Source organism: Bactrocera neohumeralis, unplaced genomic scaffold, assembly GCF_024586455.1.
Source record: "Bactrocera neohumeralis isolate Rockhampton unplaced genomic scaffold, APGP_CSIRO_Bneo_wtdbg2-racon-allhic-juicebox.fasta_v2 cluster10, whole genome shotgun sequence".
NCBI lineage: Eukaryota > Metazoa > Arthropoda > Insecta > Diptera > Tephritidae > Bactrocera > Bactrocera neohumeralis.
The window spans coordinates 10003975-10019456 of record NW_026089623.1 but is presented as its reverse complement, the minus strand read 5'-3'; the positions used below and the strand labels follow the sequence as shown (position 1 = coordinate 10019456).

At 37.5% G+C, this 15482-nt stretch overlaps 1 protein-coding gene and 1 long non-coding RNA gene across 2 annotated transcripts; one reads left to right on the top strand and one right to left on the bottom strand.

Moving 5' to 3' along the window:
• The first annotated feature begins 339 nt into the window (after positions 1–339).
• LOC126765109 (translation initiation factor IF-2-like) lies at positions 340–10475 on the top strand. The gene is made up of 2 exons (XM_050482726.1): positions 340–597; positions 10021–10475. The coding sequence occupies exons 1-2, from the start codon at positions 568–570 to the stop codon at positions 10294–10296; spliced, it is 306 nt and encodes a 101-aa protein (XP_050338683.1). The 5' UTR covers positions 340–567; the 3' UTR covers positions 10297–10475.
• Positions 10476–13890: 3415 nt separating this feature from the next.
• LOC126765132 (uncharacterized) lies at positions 13891–14226 on the bottom strand. The gene is made up of 3 exons (XR_007668282.1): positions 14183–14226; positions 14077–14115; positions 13891–13969 (listed from the first exon to the last, which is right to left on the bottom strand). It is a non-coding gene; the product is annotated as an uncharacterized LOC126765132 (long non-coding RNA).
• Between the last annotated feature and the right edge of the window lie 1256 nt (positions 14227–15482).

The following is a 15482-nucleotide window of genomic DNA, read 5'->3' as shown; positions in this document are numbered from 1 at the left end:
GTTTCTAATAGTTGTGGTTTATTAGGGTTGCGATCATACTTGTTTTCCTTGCAAACTCTACACTGTTTAAATATATTTTCTATTTTTGCTTTCATCTTTGGAAAGTTACATCTTTGTATTAGTTGTTTTTTATTTTCGTCTCTGTTCCTATGTGCTCGCTTGTGTTCGTTTAATATTTCCTCGTTTTGTGCATCCTCGCTTGTTATGTCCTTTACTTCTGTTTGGGTGTAACGAATTTTATAATTACTAAAGTGAAGTGGGTAAATTTCCTGGATTTTTCCTATTATTTCTTCAGAGGTAAATATACCATTTATCACTGAGGGGTTAAGGATCGTTTCAATAGTGGAGTTAAATTCTCTGTTGAAAAGTTGGGTTTGGTTATTATATGTCTATGGTAGGTCGGGAATGGTATTTTAAACTGGTAGCTGTCTTCGTCTGCTAACGAGATCCAAATTTGGTTTTTGAATGCATTTATGGGTCCTTCTATTGCTGGAATTAGATTGTGTGATGAGCTTTCGTCGGAATGTGTAGCAACTGATAGGGAGTTTACTTCAAAAGGCCTGGATAATGTATCTGCAACTACATTGGCTTTCCCAGGTTTGTATTTTAATTTATAGTTGTATTCCTCGAGTATGGCTTTCCATCGCTTTAGTTTGGAGTTATTATTTTTATTACTGAGAGCGTATGTAAGTGGTTGGTGGTCTGTGTGTATTAAAACTTTTGCTGTACCGTATAGATAGTTTCTAAATGAGTTCAGTGCCCATATAATGGCAAGCATTTCTTTTTCGTTGACTGCATAATTTTCTTCGGCTTTGTTCAATGTTCTTGATATAAAGTTTAATGGTTTGCCATTTTGCTCTAAAACGGCGCCTATGGCATACTTTGAGGCGTCAGTAGTTAGGTCAAATTCTTTCTTGTAATCAGGATATTGTAAAATTACGTCTTTAGATGTCAGTGTGGATTTAATTTTGTTGAATGCAGATTTAGCTTCCTCATTTAGATTTATTTGGATTTTTTTCGAGGTTCTTTTCGACATTCTTCCTTCCTTACCTCTAAGAAGGGATGTAAGTGGCTTGGCCAATTTGGCCTAATCCTTGATAAATCTTCTATAACATCCGGATAAGCCTAAGAATGATCGTAAGTCCTTGATCGTCTGGGGGTATGGAAAATTTAATATTGATTGTACTTTGGAAGGGTTTGTAGAAATTCCTTTGGAAGATACAACGAATCCTAGGAATTCGACATGCTTTTTGAAGAATTCGCATTTATCGATTTGAACCTTCATGTTTGCTTTACTGAGGGTATCAAAAATTGTGTCTATGTGTTCGGAGTGTGATTTTTCGTCTTTACTAAATATAATTATATCGTCTATGTATACATAGCATATTTTGCCTATGTATTGTCTTAGTATGTCGTCAAGCGTCCGTTGAAATATGGTCGGGGCATTTTTCAAACCAAACGGAAGTCGGGTGAACTCGTATTTCCCATTGTTCACTGAAAATTCTGTTTTTTCCACGTCAGATTCCTTAAGAGGAATTTGATGGAAACCGCTTTTTAAATCAATCACAGAGAAAATTCGGTTTTCTCCTAGTTGGGAGAGAACTTCATTTATTTCAGGTATTGGATACCTATCTGCAACTGTAACTGCGTTTAGCTTCCTGTAATCTATAACCATTCTAAATTTGTTTTTGCCAGACGCGTCCTCTTTTTTTAGGCACTACCCATACAGGTGAGTTATAGGGTGATCTTGATTGTCGTATGATACCGTCGTCTAATAATTTATTTACTTGCTCTTCAATTTCCTCTTTAAGGCTAATAGGATAAGGGTAGGACTTGGAGTATATAGGCGTGTCTAAATTTGTTCGAATTCCTGCAACTACTTTTGTTGTGTACGTTAGTTTTTCGTCCGGTTCCGAAAATAGGTTTCGGTGCTTTTGTACTAGTTTCCTAATTGCATGTTTTTCTACTGTACTCATATGTTCGTCACGGATAGGTATTAAGTTAACGTCCTGTACACTATATTGTCTTAGATAGATTCTTTTCGTATTTGCTACTACCATGTAATTTTCTTTTGTGTGTATGATTACTGAAAGTGCTTTTAAGCTATCGTTTCCTAATATGGCATGGAAAGTGGTGAGTGTTGGCAATAAGAAAAATTTTAATTTGCAATTTTCCAAATTGAAAAGATTTAGATATGTATGGTGAGTAATTTTTATTTTGCCGTCTACTGAGTTGGCTAGAAAAGGAGTATTGCTCGCTATTGATTTTTCTACTAAGCTTGATTGTATGTAATTTTTATTGGATCCGGTGTCTACTAATATTTGCATTATTTCGCCGCTCTTCGTCCTGCATCTGAAATAAGGTAGCGAAGAGCTATTTAGTCTAGTTTAGGTCGAGTGTTTCTTCAATTGTGTCCTTGTGATTTGGCTCATTGTATGTTTGCTCATTGTAGTCGTATTGGTTATTGTGGTTGTATTGGTCATTGTAGTTGTATACGCTTTCGTTGTATTGGTCCTCTGGTGGTTCGTTAGAATTTATGTGAAAGTTTCTTTGCATTTTTTGTGGGGGGTTATGTATCATTGAAGCGTTTGATGGTCTTTTACCGAATTCTTGGGGTTTTAGCCGATTTGCGTAATTAACGGCTCTTGTTCTTATACTCTCATCCACGTCCATCGGCTGAGGTGGTTTAGGGGGTCTTGGAGGAGCAATGTTTTGCTGTGGATTATATAGATTCTGGTTTTGTTGCCGATATTGTTGACTAAATTGATTTGGATTCCGATTTGAATGTTGTTGGATGTTAGGGTGATTAAGGTTTAGTTGGTTCCTATGGTAGTTTTGTGGGTTGGAATTTGTCAAGGGATTTGGTAGATAAGCTAGTTCAGGATAAAATTTGAATGTAGTTTGAGGGTTTAATGGTTGATGATATCTGGGTTGGGTGTATTGCTGTCGTGGCTGTTGCTGATTTATGAGTTGTTGACGAGAAGTTGATGGTGTGATAAAGGTTTGGTTATTAGCGTGAGAAGCTCTGAAGCTTTGGTTTTCTAATTTGAGACAAAGATGGAGGGCTTCGGGTAGGCTTTTTGGTTCTTTAATGCCAAGTAGCCGGGGAAGATCACCAGAAAGTCCTCTTATAAAAGTATCGAGGGCTTTAGCGCGGTAATTCTCCGTTAACAAGTGGACTGCTTCTTCTCCTATCTCCATACATCCTATCTTGTTCAGAATTAAAGATAAGTATCCATATACCTTTTGGTAAAATTCGTTAATTGTCATTCGTCCTTATATGAGACATGTCATTTGGTACTCTAGAGTGCCTATGTCTCGTTTGTCTGCGTAGTGAGTGGTTAAGCAGCGGGAGATTGCTGTCCAGTCTAGGGGGGTGTTGTAGGATTCTAAGGCTATATCTGCCTTTCCAATTATCTTATTTCTGATGACATTTAAAATGCCGAAATATTTAGGTGTGCCTTTTGAGGGTTCGTAGATTCTTAAAATGCTTTCAACACTTTTTTTCCAGGAACTAAATTCTGAGGCATTACCTGAAAATTCTCTTAGGGATCTCACAACATCTGGAATCTTATCCATTTCATTCATGTTGTTTTGGAATTGTTCGTCTATTGTTTGGTCCGTAAGGACCGGGTTTATTTTATTATTAAGAATATTATGGACTACATTAGGTACACTTGCCTCTATTGCTAAAGTTACCATGTTTTTTATCATGTTCGCCAATTCTGGCGGAATTGTGTTATTAGGGCCTGACGGTGCTGTTGATGCAGCCGGAGGATTAATCCCAAGTACGGGGGGTCTAATTAGATTGTTTGGATTTGCCATTTTTAAATTTTATTATTATCTTTTCTTTCAAAATTTTTATACCACTATTTTAGTTTGAATATTTATATTTTTTGTTATCCCTTCTAGGAAGGGGGCTTTTTTACCCTGGAGGGTCCGGTCAACTCCTGAGTTGGCTACGGAATCGCAGAGTTAAGCAATATGTATTATTTTCAGTTTAGTTTATGTTATTGGCTGTACAAGCCGTTTTTTATTTTTTGGTTATTTATATTTATACTATACTCGACGAAACGATAATTATGTTTGGTTCTTGATTTATTAATATAAATGCATAAAGTTTTTGATTAATTTAAAAATCTTTCTCTTTTGTTTTTCGCAAAATTTACGTTTCTTTTACAATTTTTCTGTAGCTTAATAGTTTATTAAAATTTTCCTTTCACTTAATAATTTATTTATTATTAATAACAAAATTTTTTCTAAACTTTTTCTTTCACAATTTTTTCTTTCTGTTTGTTCTTATTAATAATTATATTTCTTACGCTACTTACACTATATACAGCTTCATGATGATCCTCGAAACCGATGAGTGTGTATTTGTCCTGTTCCGTGTTTGTACTGAGGTACACCTTCTCACACTGTTTTTGTTTTGTAGGCTTTTTGCTGCTTTTCCTTGTCGGTGTCGTTGGAGCGTCCAGGAAGGATTTTCCTATCCTTTTCACGCTCTTAATGTGTTGGTTAATTTTTTTATCCTTAAACCGCTCGGCCTGTGAGACCTCTTGTCACCAGTTAAAGGCTAACCTTGTCTTTTTCGCGGCGTTTTTTTCTTTTTTTTTTTTTAACGGCACTTTTAACTTTCGCGAACCGAACAAGCTTTTTCTTTAGCTCGGGCGCCAATTATTGCCGGTTACATTAAAAAAATTATTTTTTTGGTCAAAATGACCTTTATTAACAAACGTTCTGCTAAGACTAATTACAATTTTACTTTATCTCTTATTTATAACTTAAAAATTACTTATGCTAGCACTATTAACTTATTTACTTGTGTCGCGTAATTCTGCGTATGCCGGATGTTGATTTGCAATTGTTGCAATGCTTGCATTATTGTTGGTCGGCCTGGCTGTAGTTTATACTGCGCGTGCCGGATGTTATTTGGTTAATTGCTTATCCAGCATTATTCTGCTTATGGCAGTTAACTTTAGTGTTGCTAACTTATATCTAAACATACATACATATATACGGTATTCGTTTGCTTACGCGGTAATAGAAACCTAATACTAATATATACATACCCAGTTCTAGGGGGTACATCCAAAGAATAAAAACAATAATAAATCTTAAATTATTAGAAGCTGCGATTATAGCTTAATTTTAAACAATAAGCGGTGCGGAATTTGAACAAAAAACCAAAAAAAAAATCAATAAATAGATAACAAAATTTTATTAACGATCAATATATTAGTATATACTTATATAACTACATACTCTAAACCGGTATAGGCAAATATTATTCAACAATGCCTCCTTGTTCTTTGTATTACAAAAATATCATATGCACATAAATACGCACATAGCGTGCACATACATATGTATACACATGTACAAAAGTTATTGACGTCCTATACCTCTTTTACGAGTGCTTATACACAAGGACATACGGATAAATCCGTAATAGAAAATATATAAAAGTAAATATAAAATCGCAACTAAATACAATAGTACGGTTAACAAAAACGATTAACGCGTATTTTAGTAAATTTACGGGAATAACAACTTTTATTTACTTAAAAGAGTTTCGGTTTTCGACATTTATCAGATATAACTGCAGAAGCTACATACTCAAAGCACGGTACAAAGCAAAAGAGATCAAAAGATCATATAATATCGAGATTTATCACTGAAAGTGATAGCTTTATAACAAATAAGTTTAGTAGGGCCTAGTAGAGCCACAACCCCCCCTCCCATAGTAGTTACAACACCAAAAGAAGACCTATATAAAAGTATGTATTTAAAAGTACCAACTTGTGATAATGGTCCTTCCGGGACATGTTCACTGCCGTTTATACATATAAACATCCTAAACTTTCACAAGCACAAAAGCTATACCATCTTAGGTATAAAACGAAAGGGGAAGCAGGCAGTATCGTCAAGCAATTCGCTTTACGAAAATGAAAGAGTTATGATAGAAAACCCAAAAAAACGTTATTGCATTTGCCAAACATTCAACAAGAAACTAGCCGGGAATTTCAAGATTTATACTCGAAAAATCTATTTCAAAACAAGTAAGGAAGGGCTAAGTTCGGGTGTCACCGAACATTTTATACTCTCGCATGATAAAGTGATAATCGAGATTTCATTATCTGTCATTTACATATTTTTCAAATACCTTATTTGTGTAAAGTTTTATTCCGCTATCATTATTGGTTCCTAAAGTACATATATTTTATACAGAGAAGGCATCAGATGGAATTCAAAATAGCGTTATATTGGAAGAAGGCGTGGTTGTGAACCGATTTCACCCATATTTCATACATGTCATCAGGTTGTTAAGAAAATATTATACACCGAATTTCATTGAAATGGGTCTAGTAGTTCCTGAGATATGGTTTTTGGTCCATAAGTGGGCGAGACCACGCCCATTTTCAATTTAAAAAAAAAGCCTGGGTGCAGCTTCCTTCTGCCATTTCTTCCGTAAAATTTAGTGTTTCTGACGTTTTTTGTTAGTCAGTTCAATATAACCTTTGGGTGGGAGGTGGGTGTGGTTATTATCCGATTTCTTCCATTTTTGAACTGTATATGGAAATGCGTAAAGGAAACGACTCTATAGAGTTTGGTTGACATAGCTATAGTAGTTTGCGAGACATGTACAAAAAACTTAGTAGAGGGGGGGCCACACCCACTTTTTCAAACAAGTTACGTCCAAATATGCCCCTCCCTAATGCGATCCTTTGTGCCAAATTTCACTTTAATATCTTTATTTATGGCTTAGTTATGACACTTTATAGGTTTTCGGTTTTCGCCATTTTGTGGGCGCGGCAGTGGACCGATTTTGCCCATCTTCGAACTTAACCTTCTTATGGAGCCAAGAAATACGTGTACCAAGTTTCATCATGATATCTCAATTTTTACTCAATTTACAGCTTGCACGGACAGACGGACGGGCAGACGGACAGACAGACATCCGGATTTCAACTCTACTCGTCACCCTGATCACTTTGGTACATATAACCCTATATGTAACTGTTTTAGTTTTTGGACTTACAAACAACCGTTATGTGAACAAAACTATAATACTCTCCTTAGCAACTTTGTTGCGAGAGTATAGAAACCACGGTGTTAGTCGCTACAACTACATCAAGTAATCTCGAAACCTCAAATCCCGAAAAAAGGGAAGAACAACCCGTTGCTCTAAAGCAGTAAAAATTCAAGCGCTTCATTCAGAAAATTAAAGCAAAATTCTTTTACCAACTGCGGTCATCACCATTGAACATAAAGGTGATTTATTCAAACTAAGAGCGTTAATAGATCAAGGCTCTCAAAGATCCTTCATATCATCAAAGGTTCAAAATCGGCTAAAATGGCCAATAAAACATTCCAATTTTCAAATTTCGGGAATGGGCGGAAGATTTATTCAAAATTCAAACAAAATATGCCCAATCACCATAGTTTCTCCAAATGCAGATATACGAATAGATGCGCAAGCCATCGTTCTACCGCAACTTACAAATTTCCTTCCAAGCTATGAAGTAAATAAAATACACTCGGAAAAATGTCCACACCTCAAATTAGCAGATCCCAACTGTCATACCCCTCACAAATCGCCATATTATTAGGAGTGACTTAATATCTCAAATAATTCTTTAAAATCTCCGATAAATTGTTAGCCCAAAATGCAATCTTTGGGTGGATTATAAGTGGACAAGTCTCTGAATAAATAAAATCTTTCAGAACACAAGTGGAAGATATCACAAACGGATATTTAAACAATGAACTTAAAAAATTCTGGGAATAGAAGAAGTACCCCAGATTACCCAAATTTCAACAGAAGACCAGACATGCGAAGCCTATTACCAGTCTACAACAACAAGAAACGAACACGGTTGTTATGTTGTGTGACTGCCATTCAAATCCACCTTTCCAGAAACTATAGCTCTAGGCCACTCTAGAATCTCAGCAGTCCAGCAATTCCTATGCATGGAAAAGAGCCTGATAAAAAAAATGAGCTAAAATCAGCATACGATATTGTGATGGTAAAACCTGTACGTTTAACAAAATGCGTGCAATTTGCTAACAATTTACATACTATATCAGAAATTCGAGTCCCTCTATGGGTAAATTTCACCCCTAACATTAACGCAGAATTACACGGTTTCTAAGATGCCTCTGAAAAGGCTTATTGAGAAACAGTCTACATACGCACTCTGCATGGTAGAAAAATAGCTTAACATATTTTGGTAGCCAAAGCTAAAGTTGCACCTTCGAAGACACTAAACCTGGCACGGCTTGAACTATATGGTACTCTTCTGTTGGCAAAATTAATTTCAATAGTTCAAATACATCTCAAATTAAACGATCACAAAACTTATCTCTGGTCAGACTCAGAAATAGTTCTAGCATGGTTAGAAAAACCACCCAATACTGGGAAGACGTATGTATCGAATCACATATCTCAAATCTTAGACTTAGTAGGCTCAGCAAAATGGCAACATGTTGCAGTATCAAACGATCCTTACGTACAACTAACATATTCCGACTTGCAACATGCCAAGGTCAGTCTAATCTTGTATAAACAAACTCGCTATTTCAGCAAAGAGAAATCAAAGTTGCTTGAAAAGCGACCTCTCGAAAAGGGAAGCTCACTTCTCATCTTAAACCCATTCCTGGACGCTAAGGGATTAATACGGGCAAATGGAAGACTAGCCAACTCCAGCCTTAGTTACAACGAACGACATCCCATCATTTTCCCAGAGAAATCCCGTTTTACCTACATATTTCTAATACATCTCCCCCAGCTTACACTGCATGGTGAGCATCGCTTGATGCAACAAATGATCCGACAAGAGTTTTATATACCGCGACTAAAGCCACAAATTAAAGAACCATTTTCATGTGTTAGCCCTACCACCTGAACGCTGCAACTATACTTTACCCTTTACCATCACTGGGGTTAATATTTTTCGACCTTTCCAGATAAAGGCCTCGATGCTAAGGTCTTCCTCATTTAGTAAAGAGTATGTGGCTGTCTTTGTATGTTGTACGACAAAGGGTGTACACCTCGAGCTATGTTCGGATCTGATTACTGCGGCTTTTCTTGCAGCATTTGCCCGCTTCGTCGGAAGACGCGGATTTCCTTTAAAAATTTTGAGCGACAATGGAAAAAACTTTGTCGGAGCTCAAAGAGCCACGGAAAAGGAGTTTTTACAATTCATGAAAAAAGTATTCCCCGAAATTGTCAAAAAATATGCACCCCAAGCGATCGATTGGCAATTCATACCCCCCTGTTCTCCATACATGGGCGGTCTCTGGGAAACGGCTGGTGACCATAAATTCACCTATGAGGAGTTTACTACATTGCTCGCTCGTATCGAAGCCGTACTAAACCCTAGACCTATCTTACCACTCTCGCAAGATCCCTCCGACTTCACAGCCTTAATCCCAGGGCATTTTCTCAAAGGAGCACCCATTCTGGCCATACTTGAACAAAGCGTGGAGTCGCTATCCTTATTAAACAGATGGGAGCGAAGTAAAATTCTCCATCATGATTTCAGCCGCCGATGGAAGGAAGACTCCATAAAGAACCTTCACAAGAGATACCGGTGGAAAACTCAAGAAAAGGCACCAAAGCTTGGAGACTGCGTCCTTATACAAGACGATTGTCTCCCCCCTACGGAATGGCGACTCGGCCGCATAAAACAACTTCATTACGGTTCCGACGGTCATGTTCGAGTAGTTGATCTCCGCACCCAAACCGGAACGCTAACCAGACCGCTCGTCAAATTATGCTTTCTACCAACCGCCGAAGATAAAGAAACGTAAAACCGAAACCGCAATGTTAATAAATCAATAAATCCCTAAATCGCATGAACCGCTTACAAAATCGAAACCTCGAATAACATAAAACCCCACAAAAGACCTAACATAAATGTCTGATAAAAAAATTACAGCCACACATAACGTGGCACAAATGTTCATATTATTGTAAATTCCAATATATAACTAATATCACCATTTCTCTCACAGAGCAATATAAACATGGATGTGAAATCTTCATCAACGCCAACCATGCGTTCGGCAGTTTCCGCTCCTCGCTCTGCAGCTGGCCCAATAGCAGCGCCCCGGACCACCACTGCACCGGCAGCGCTTCGACCAACGACAGGCTCCACCGCTACAACGGCCCCGCGTAAAAGCACACCAGCATCACCCGCATTACCAGCGGATCCGCGGCGCATTCGTTGTCCACTAAGTCGCCAATTCCTCCAATTTCAAATACCGATCTATTATAAAATAAACGATTGAGTATTCACTATTGTTTTGAAAAGCATGAAATATATATAAAAAACAAATACTTACTATCTATGCCACTATTTTCAAACTTTGTAAAACTCAGTAATGTTCAGTTATTAATTATAAATAAAGAGTATTTAAATACTCGCGACTTTGTCTACGTGCATTCAGTAAGCAGACAAAAATATATCAATAAAGGGTGTATTAATTCTTATTTAAAAAAAAACACCACACCAGCATGCTCTGCACCTAAAACAAACTTCGAGCGACTACTTCAATTGATTTTGATTGGAAAAATTTTATGTGAAAAAGAAGCGGATGAAATGAAGGAAAAAAGAAAAACCAAATTGTCAATACAACAAATCAGCTACGTAACTACTTCTGATTTCACTTCTCTTCACGATATTACAAACAATAAAAATGAGGTTAACGAATCATTATGAGGATAATATTGTATTCTCCAGAAAATTTGGATCCCATACAATAATATGTTTGAAAAGCAACAATACGGAAAAAAAATCGAGATTGGCCAATTTTTTTTTAACTTTTTTATTTGGGGTTTTAATAATGCAGTCAAACACTTGTTATACGGATTCATTGACTGTCCCTGGGTTCCAAGATTTTACTATTTTTATGCCTTACGACGCTCCACTACTATACCTTAGACTGAAGTCGGTCTCCTGTTTCACTCACACAGTAAGACTTCTCTCACTCTCTTTACAGTTTTCGGCCATCATAGTTGTTTATGTATCAAGTGCAGTAGCAACGTTTACAATTATCATATTGTTATCTCAGTGTAACTCTCATAATAACTATTAATTATTACTATTTTATTCATAATAATAAAATTGTTAATTTTAAGTGTATTTCGCACGATTAGTTCAGTTAATCAAATTTTAGTTAAACACGTGGATTACATAACCTTAAAAGTACTCAACACGTGTCATGAGCTCCAACCAACAACGGCTTTTGTGTTCTAAGTATAATTATTTGAATTTTTTACTATTCTTTCAAATTTTTTTCATGAATTTTTTTTCATAAAACTTATATTTTTGCTATAATCCTGGCCGTAATTATAACTGTACAATAATTCACAAATTCCGAGATACACAAACTTTTATTTCTGCGTAATGCACTTCAAAGTTGTTATTACAAATGTGTTTAAATGATGAAAATTATTATTACAACTTGTAGTTTTAAAAACGTTAAATATATATTATATACTAGCTGTTACCCTGTGCGTTTCGCTACACCTAAATCGATTAAAACTCTTTAGGGTTTTTTTTGTGTTTTATTTATTGTTGTAAAACTGTTACTTATTTATAAAACATTTATAAAACATATTGGTATACAACATTTTTGGTTTTTCCACCTGGCGCGTAAATGAATAAGCACCTTGGTGTTCCCACTCTCGAGCATGCGACGAACAATTGGCCGTGGGAGAAGCACGGTTCTTCCAAATTGACGCCGCACACTTGGAACGTTTGCCCTTGCGATTTTTTGATGATCATCGCAAAGGCAAGACGTACTGGGAACTGCAAGCGCTTAAATTCAAACGGCATGTCCGTTGGAATCATGGGAATGCGTGGTAAGAGTACAACTTCACCTGCTGCCTTGCCATTTAGTATTGTTGCTTCAATCAAATTTGGCCACAATTTTTTGACTGAAAGTCTTGTGCCATTACACAAAGTCGGTGGCGTCAGATTTCGTAAAAGTATAATGGGTGAACCGACTTTCAGGACCAAACGATGCGGTGGCAGACCGGGGGGATCCAAAGAATTCAAGAATTCAGTTGGATAATTGACTGCTTCATCTTGATTTAAAACGCTATCAATCGATGTACATACTATATGTTGTAGCTTCTCCTGGCAGTTTTTCTTGAATGGCAAAATTTATTTCGTTGACGTGTACATTTTTCGGTGCCAATATTGCGCGTTCACTTAAATAATCGTGGCGTTGATAGTGTTGAACAATATTCGGAAATACACTTTCAATCAGTTCTTCTTTCGATTGTAAAAGTGTACAAAAGTTGTTCGGCAATGTGATCAAACCGGTATCATCGATTGGTATTTTGCCTTCGCCAATGTCCAACAACTGCTTCGAAAACGCCGCTGCGGATCGATCATTTTGCAATTGGACTCGCATGTTGATGGTAAGAGTCAGCCTTTGAACATGTCTCCACAAAACTGACGATTTTAAACATATGTTTATTTCGTCGGCAGGAGTTGATCGAGGAATGACTGACAAAGTTTGCCGAAAATCGCCGGATAATAAGACTAATGCTCCGCCAAAAATTTGTTGCTTTTGGCGTAAATCTTGCATTGTTCTATTGAATGCTTCTAATAACTTTTTGTTAGTCATTGGGCACTCATCCCATAGAACTATTCCAGCTCCTCGCAAAACTTTTGCCATTGTTGAATTCCTCGATATGTTGCACGTTGGTGTTTCAACGACTTGGATGTTCAACGGTAATTTCAACGCAGAATGTGCTGTTCGGCCGCCACCAAGTAGAGTAGCAGCGATGCCTGACGAAACAATTGCCGGCGCAATTTTCTGCTGTGACCGTATAGTAGCAAGAATCAAAGAGATCAGAAACGTTTTCCCTGTACCACCGGGCGCATCAAGAAAGTAGAATCCACCGGCGTTATTGTCAACCGCGTAATCTTATCATAAGCATTTTTCTTCTGAATATTCAATTTGGTAATGTTAGCTTGTATGAAAGCACGCAATTCATTGCAATCGTATTGTTGTTCACGTTGAAGCTCATGGTCAATGACTGGGCGCTGTAATGCCAAGTTGCGCTAATGCCTTATTCGCAATTGTAAGGCACAGATCGTCAACCAATATCAAAGCAGAATTATACATTTGTAATGTACATATATAGCAAGTCTGCTTCCGATGCTCGATTACGCGCCAAAATTAATAAGTCCTCAGTCATGCAGTCTTTGTACTTATTCCACAGTTATTGCGGATTTGACGGAAGGCATGTAGATATTATTATGGCGAATAGTACGCGTATTTGTTTTGAATGAGATGTGAGTGATGCGTGTCCCAATGCATATCATCTTCTAACAAATGCAATCGCTGACATGCTTCACGATACGTCGCACACAACTGACCGTCAACAGTTTTCAAATCATCAAATGATCTTGGTCCGGTCACGTTGACTAATAGCAGACGCAAATAAAAACATTCGGCGGTGTTCGGATGGATGGTGTAAATGCGTCTTATGGCATCGGTTTTACGGATATTTGGATAACCGTCAACACGCCCCCTTGCTTTCGTCGTTGAAATGTTTTCGATGATGGATTCCAAGTGAAATATTGTGGTATTTCGGAATATAGAAATGTTCTTGCAAATTCATCGTTTTCACACAACTCGAAAAAGGTAGTTACTGTTGTCCCCGGTGGTCGTGCTAGAGTATGCATATTTGAAGTACATAAATAAAAATATGCATATTTGAAGTACATAAATAAAAATGGAAAAATTAACCTAAAACTACATCTTAAACTATGTATTTTACCCACACACGCATATGCAATAAGGCCCACCAACAGTATATTTGCGAACCGCATGGAAGCACTTACGAAACAAAAACAATACTAACTTGCTTTGTGTGTGTTGCACGGTCAGCAGAAAACACAAAATCGGTTCGAATAAATGTAGCAAATGGATGGAATTAAATCTGGAAAAAACACACAATGTTGAAACACATTTTTTTAAACACACCGCGCATTTTCAAGCGACAATCGAACCGCATGGCATCACATATGAAACAACAACAATACTCACTTGCTTTGTGTTGTACGCAGAATTTAATCACGTTGAAATCTGAGAAAAATACACACAATGTTGAAACATTTTTTTTTGATACACTCAGTGCATTCGGAACACTTACGTTCTGTATGTCTTGTTAGCTTGACAGTCATCCATAGAAAGAACGAATGACAGGCAAAAACGATCAACATGGGATGTCAATGTTTTTTATTAATTGTAAACATCCGCCAGTTGTTTCTGTTTGTTAGTAAAAGGCATTTAACAGGACTGCCAATCTTGCGGCAAACGATTATTTCATGAGAATTTGTATAGGCGGGATATATCATTTTTTTTTTTTTTTTTTTTTTTGCAAAACGTGCAATGATACACACATTAAATTTCTGATGTGCACCATCCACACAGACCCCAATCACCCCTGAAAATTTCATTGAAATCGGGCAAGTCGTCTAGGAGGAGTATGCGAACAGGAAGTTTTGCCACTTAATTTTATATATATAGATATACAGACGAAAGGGAACCGGGATGCTGCGAAAAGCGACGGTGTATATCGATCGACGTCATTCTGAGACCTGTTGACCGGCGGGATTGCGGCCTAAGCTGATGGTGCCGTGTTGATGTTGCACGATTTTGGCACTAGGGACGGGATTCTGCTGAATAACGCCTGACTTTGCCGCTGGTGCAAGGAGCCGGTTGTCGCCCGGAGTCGCGTCTGGTAGTTCCGTGCAGAAGCGTGTGATGCGCCCGCATACAGATTTGGCAACGATTATTTGATGGGCACTCCTGAGTTGCGTGGGAAGTTGCCAGGCAATTCAGGCAATACCCGTGCGCCTGTGCCACCTGCTGGGGTTGCATCGATGGCATGCCTTTACTAATATTAATAACTAACCTTTATATCATAATGAATGATTTATTTTATTAAATTTTACTATTACATTGCTGCTTCTACGGAAAGAACGGATGGACTTTCTCAGCGATTATAGCCGAGTTAACAACAGCGCACCAGTTGTTTCTTCTTTTCGCTACGTGGCGCCAATAGGATATTCCAAGCGAAACCAGGTCCTTCTCCACCTGGTCCGTCCAACGTAGTGGAGGTCGGCCTCTGCTTCCACCGTGGGTCCTGCATCGAATACTTTTAGAGTTGGAGTATTTTCGTTCATTCGGACAAGATGACGTAGCCAGCGTAGCCATTGTAAAATTTAACGCAGAATATTTTCTTGACCATTTCTTAAGCGTTTTTTTATATGAAGTTTTTATATGATATTTCTTGAGAGCTGGAAACTAAGCTTCAAGCAGAAACATCAGAAAGTTGTGTTTTATGAATGGGCTAACTCTGCTTGTTGAAAGTGCGCTTGCATTCATGAAAAAATTTAGGCTTTGGCTGTTTGTCTGCCACATTGATTTGTAACGCTGCTAATGCTATT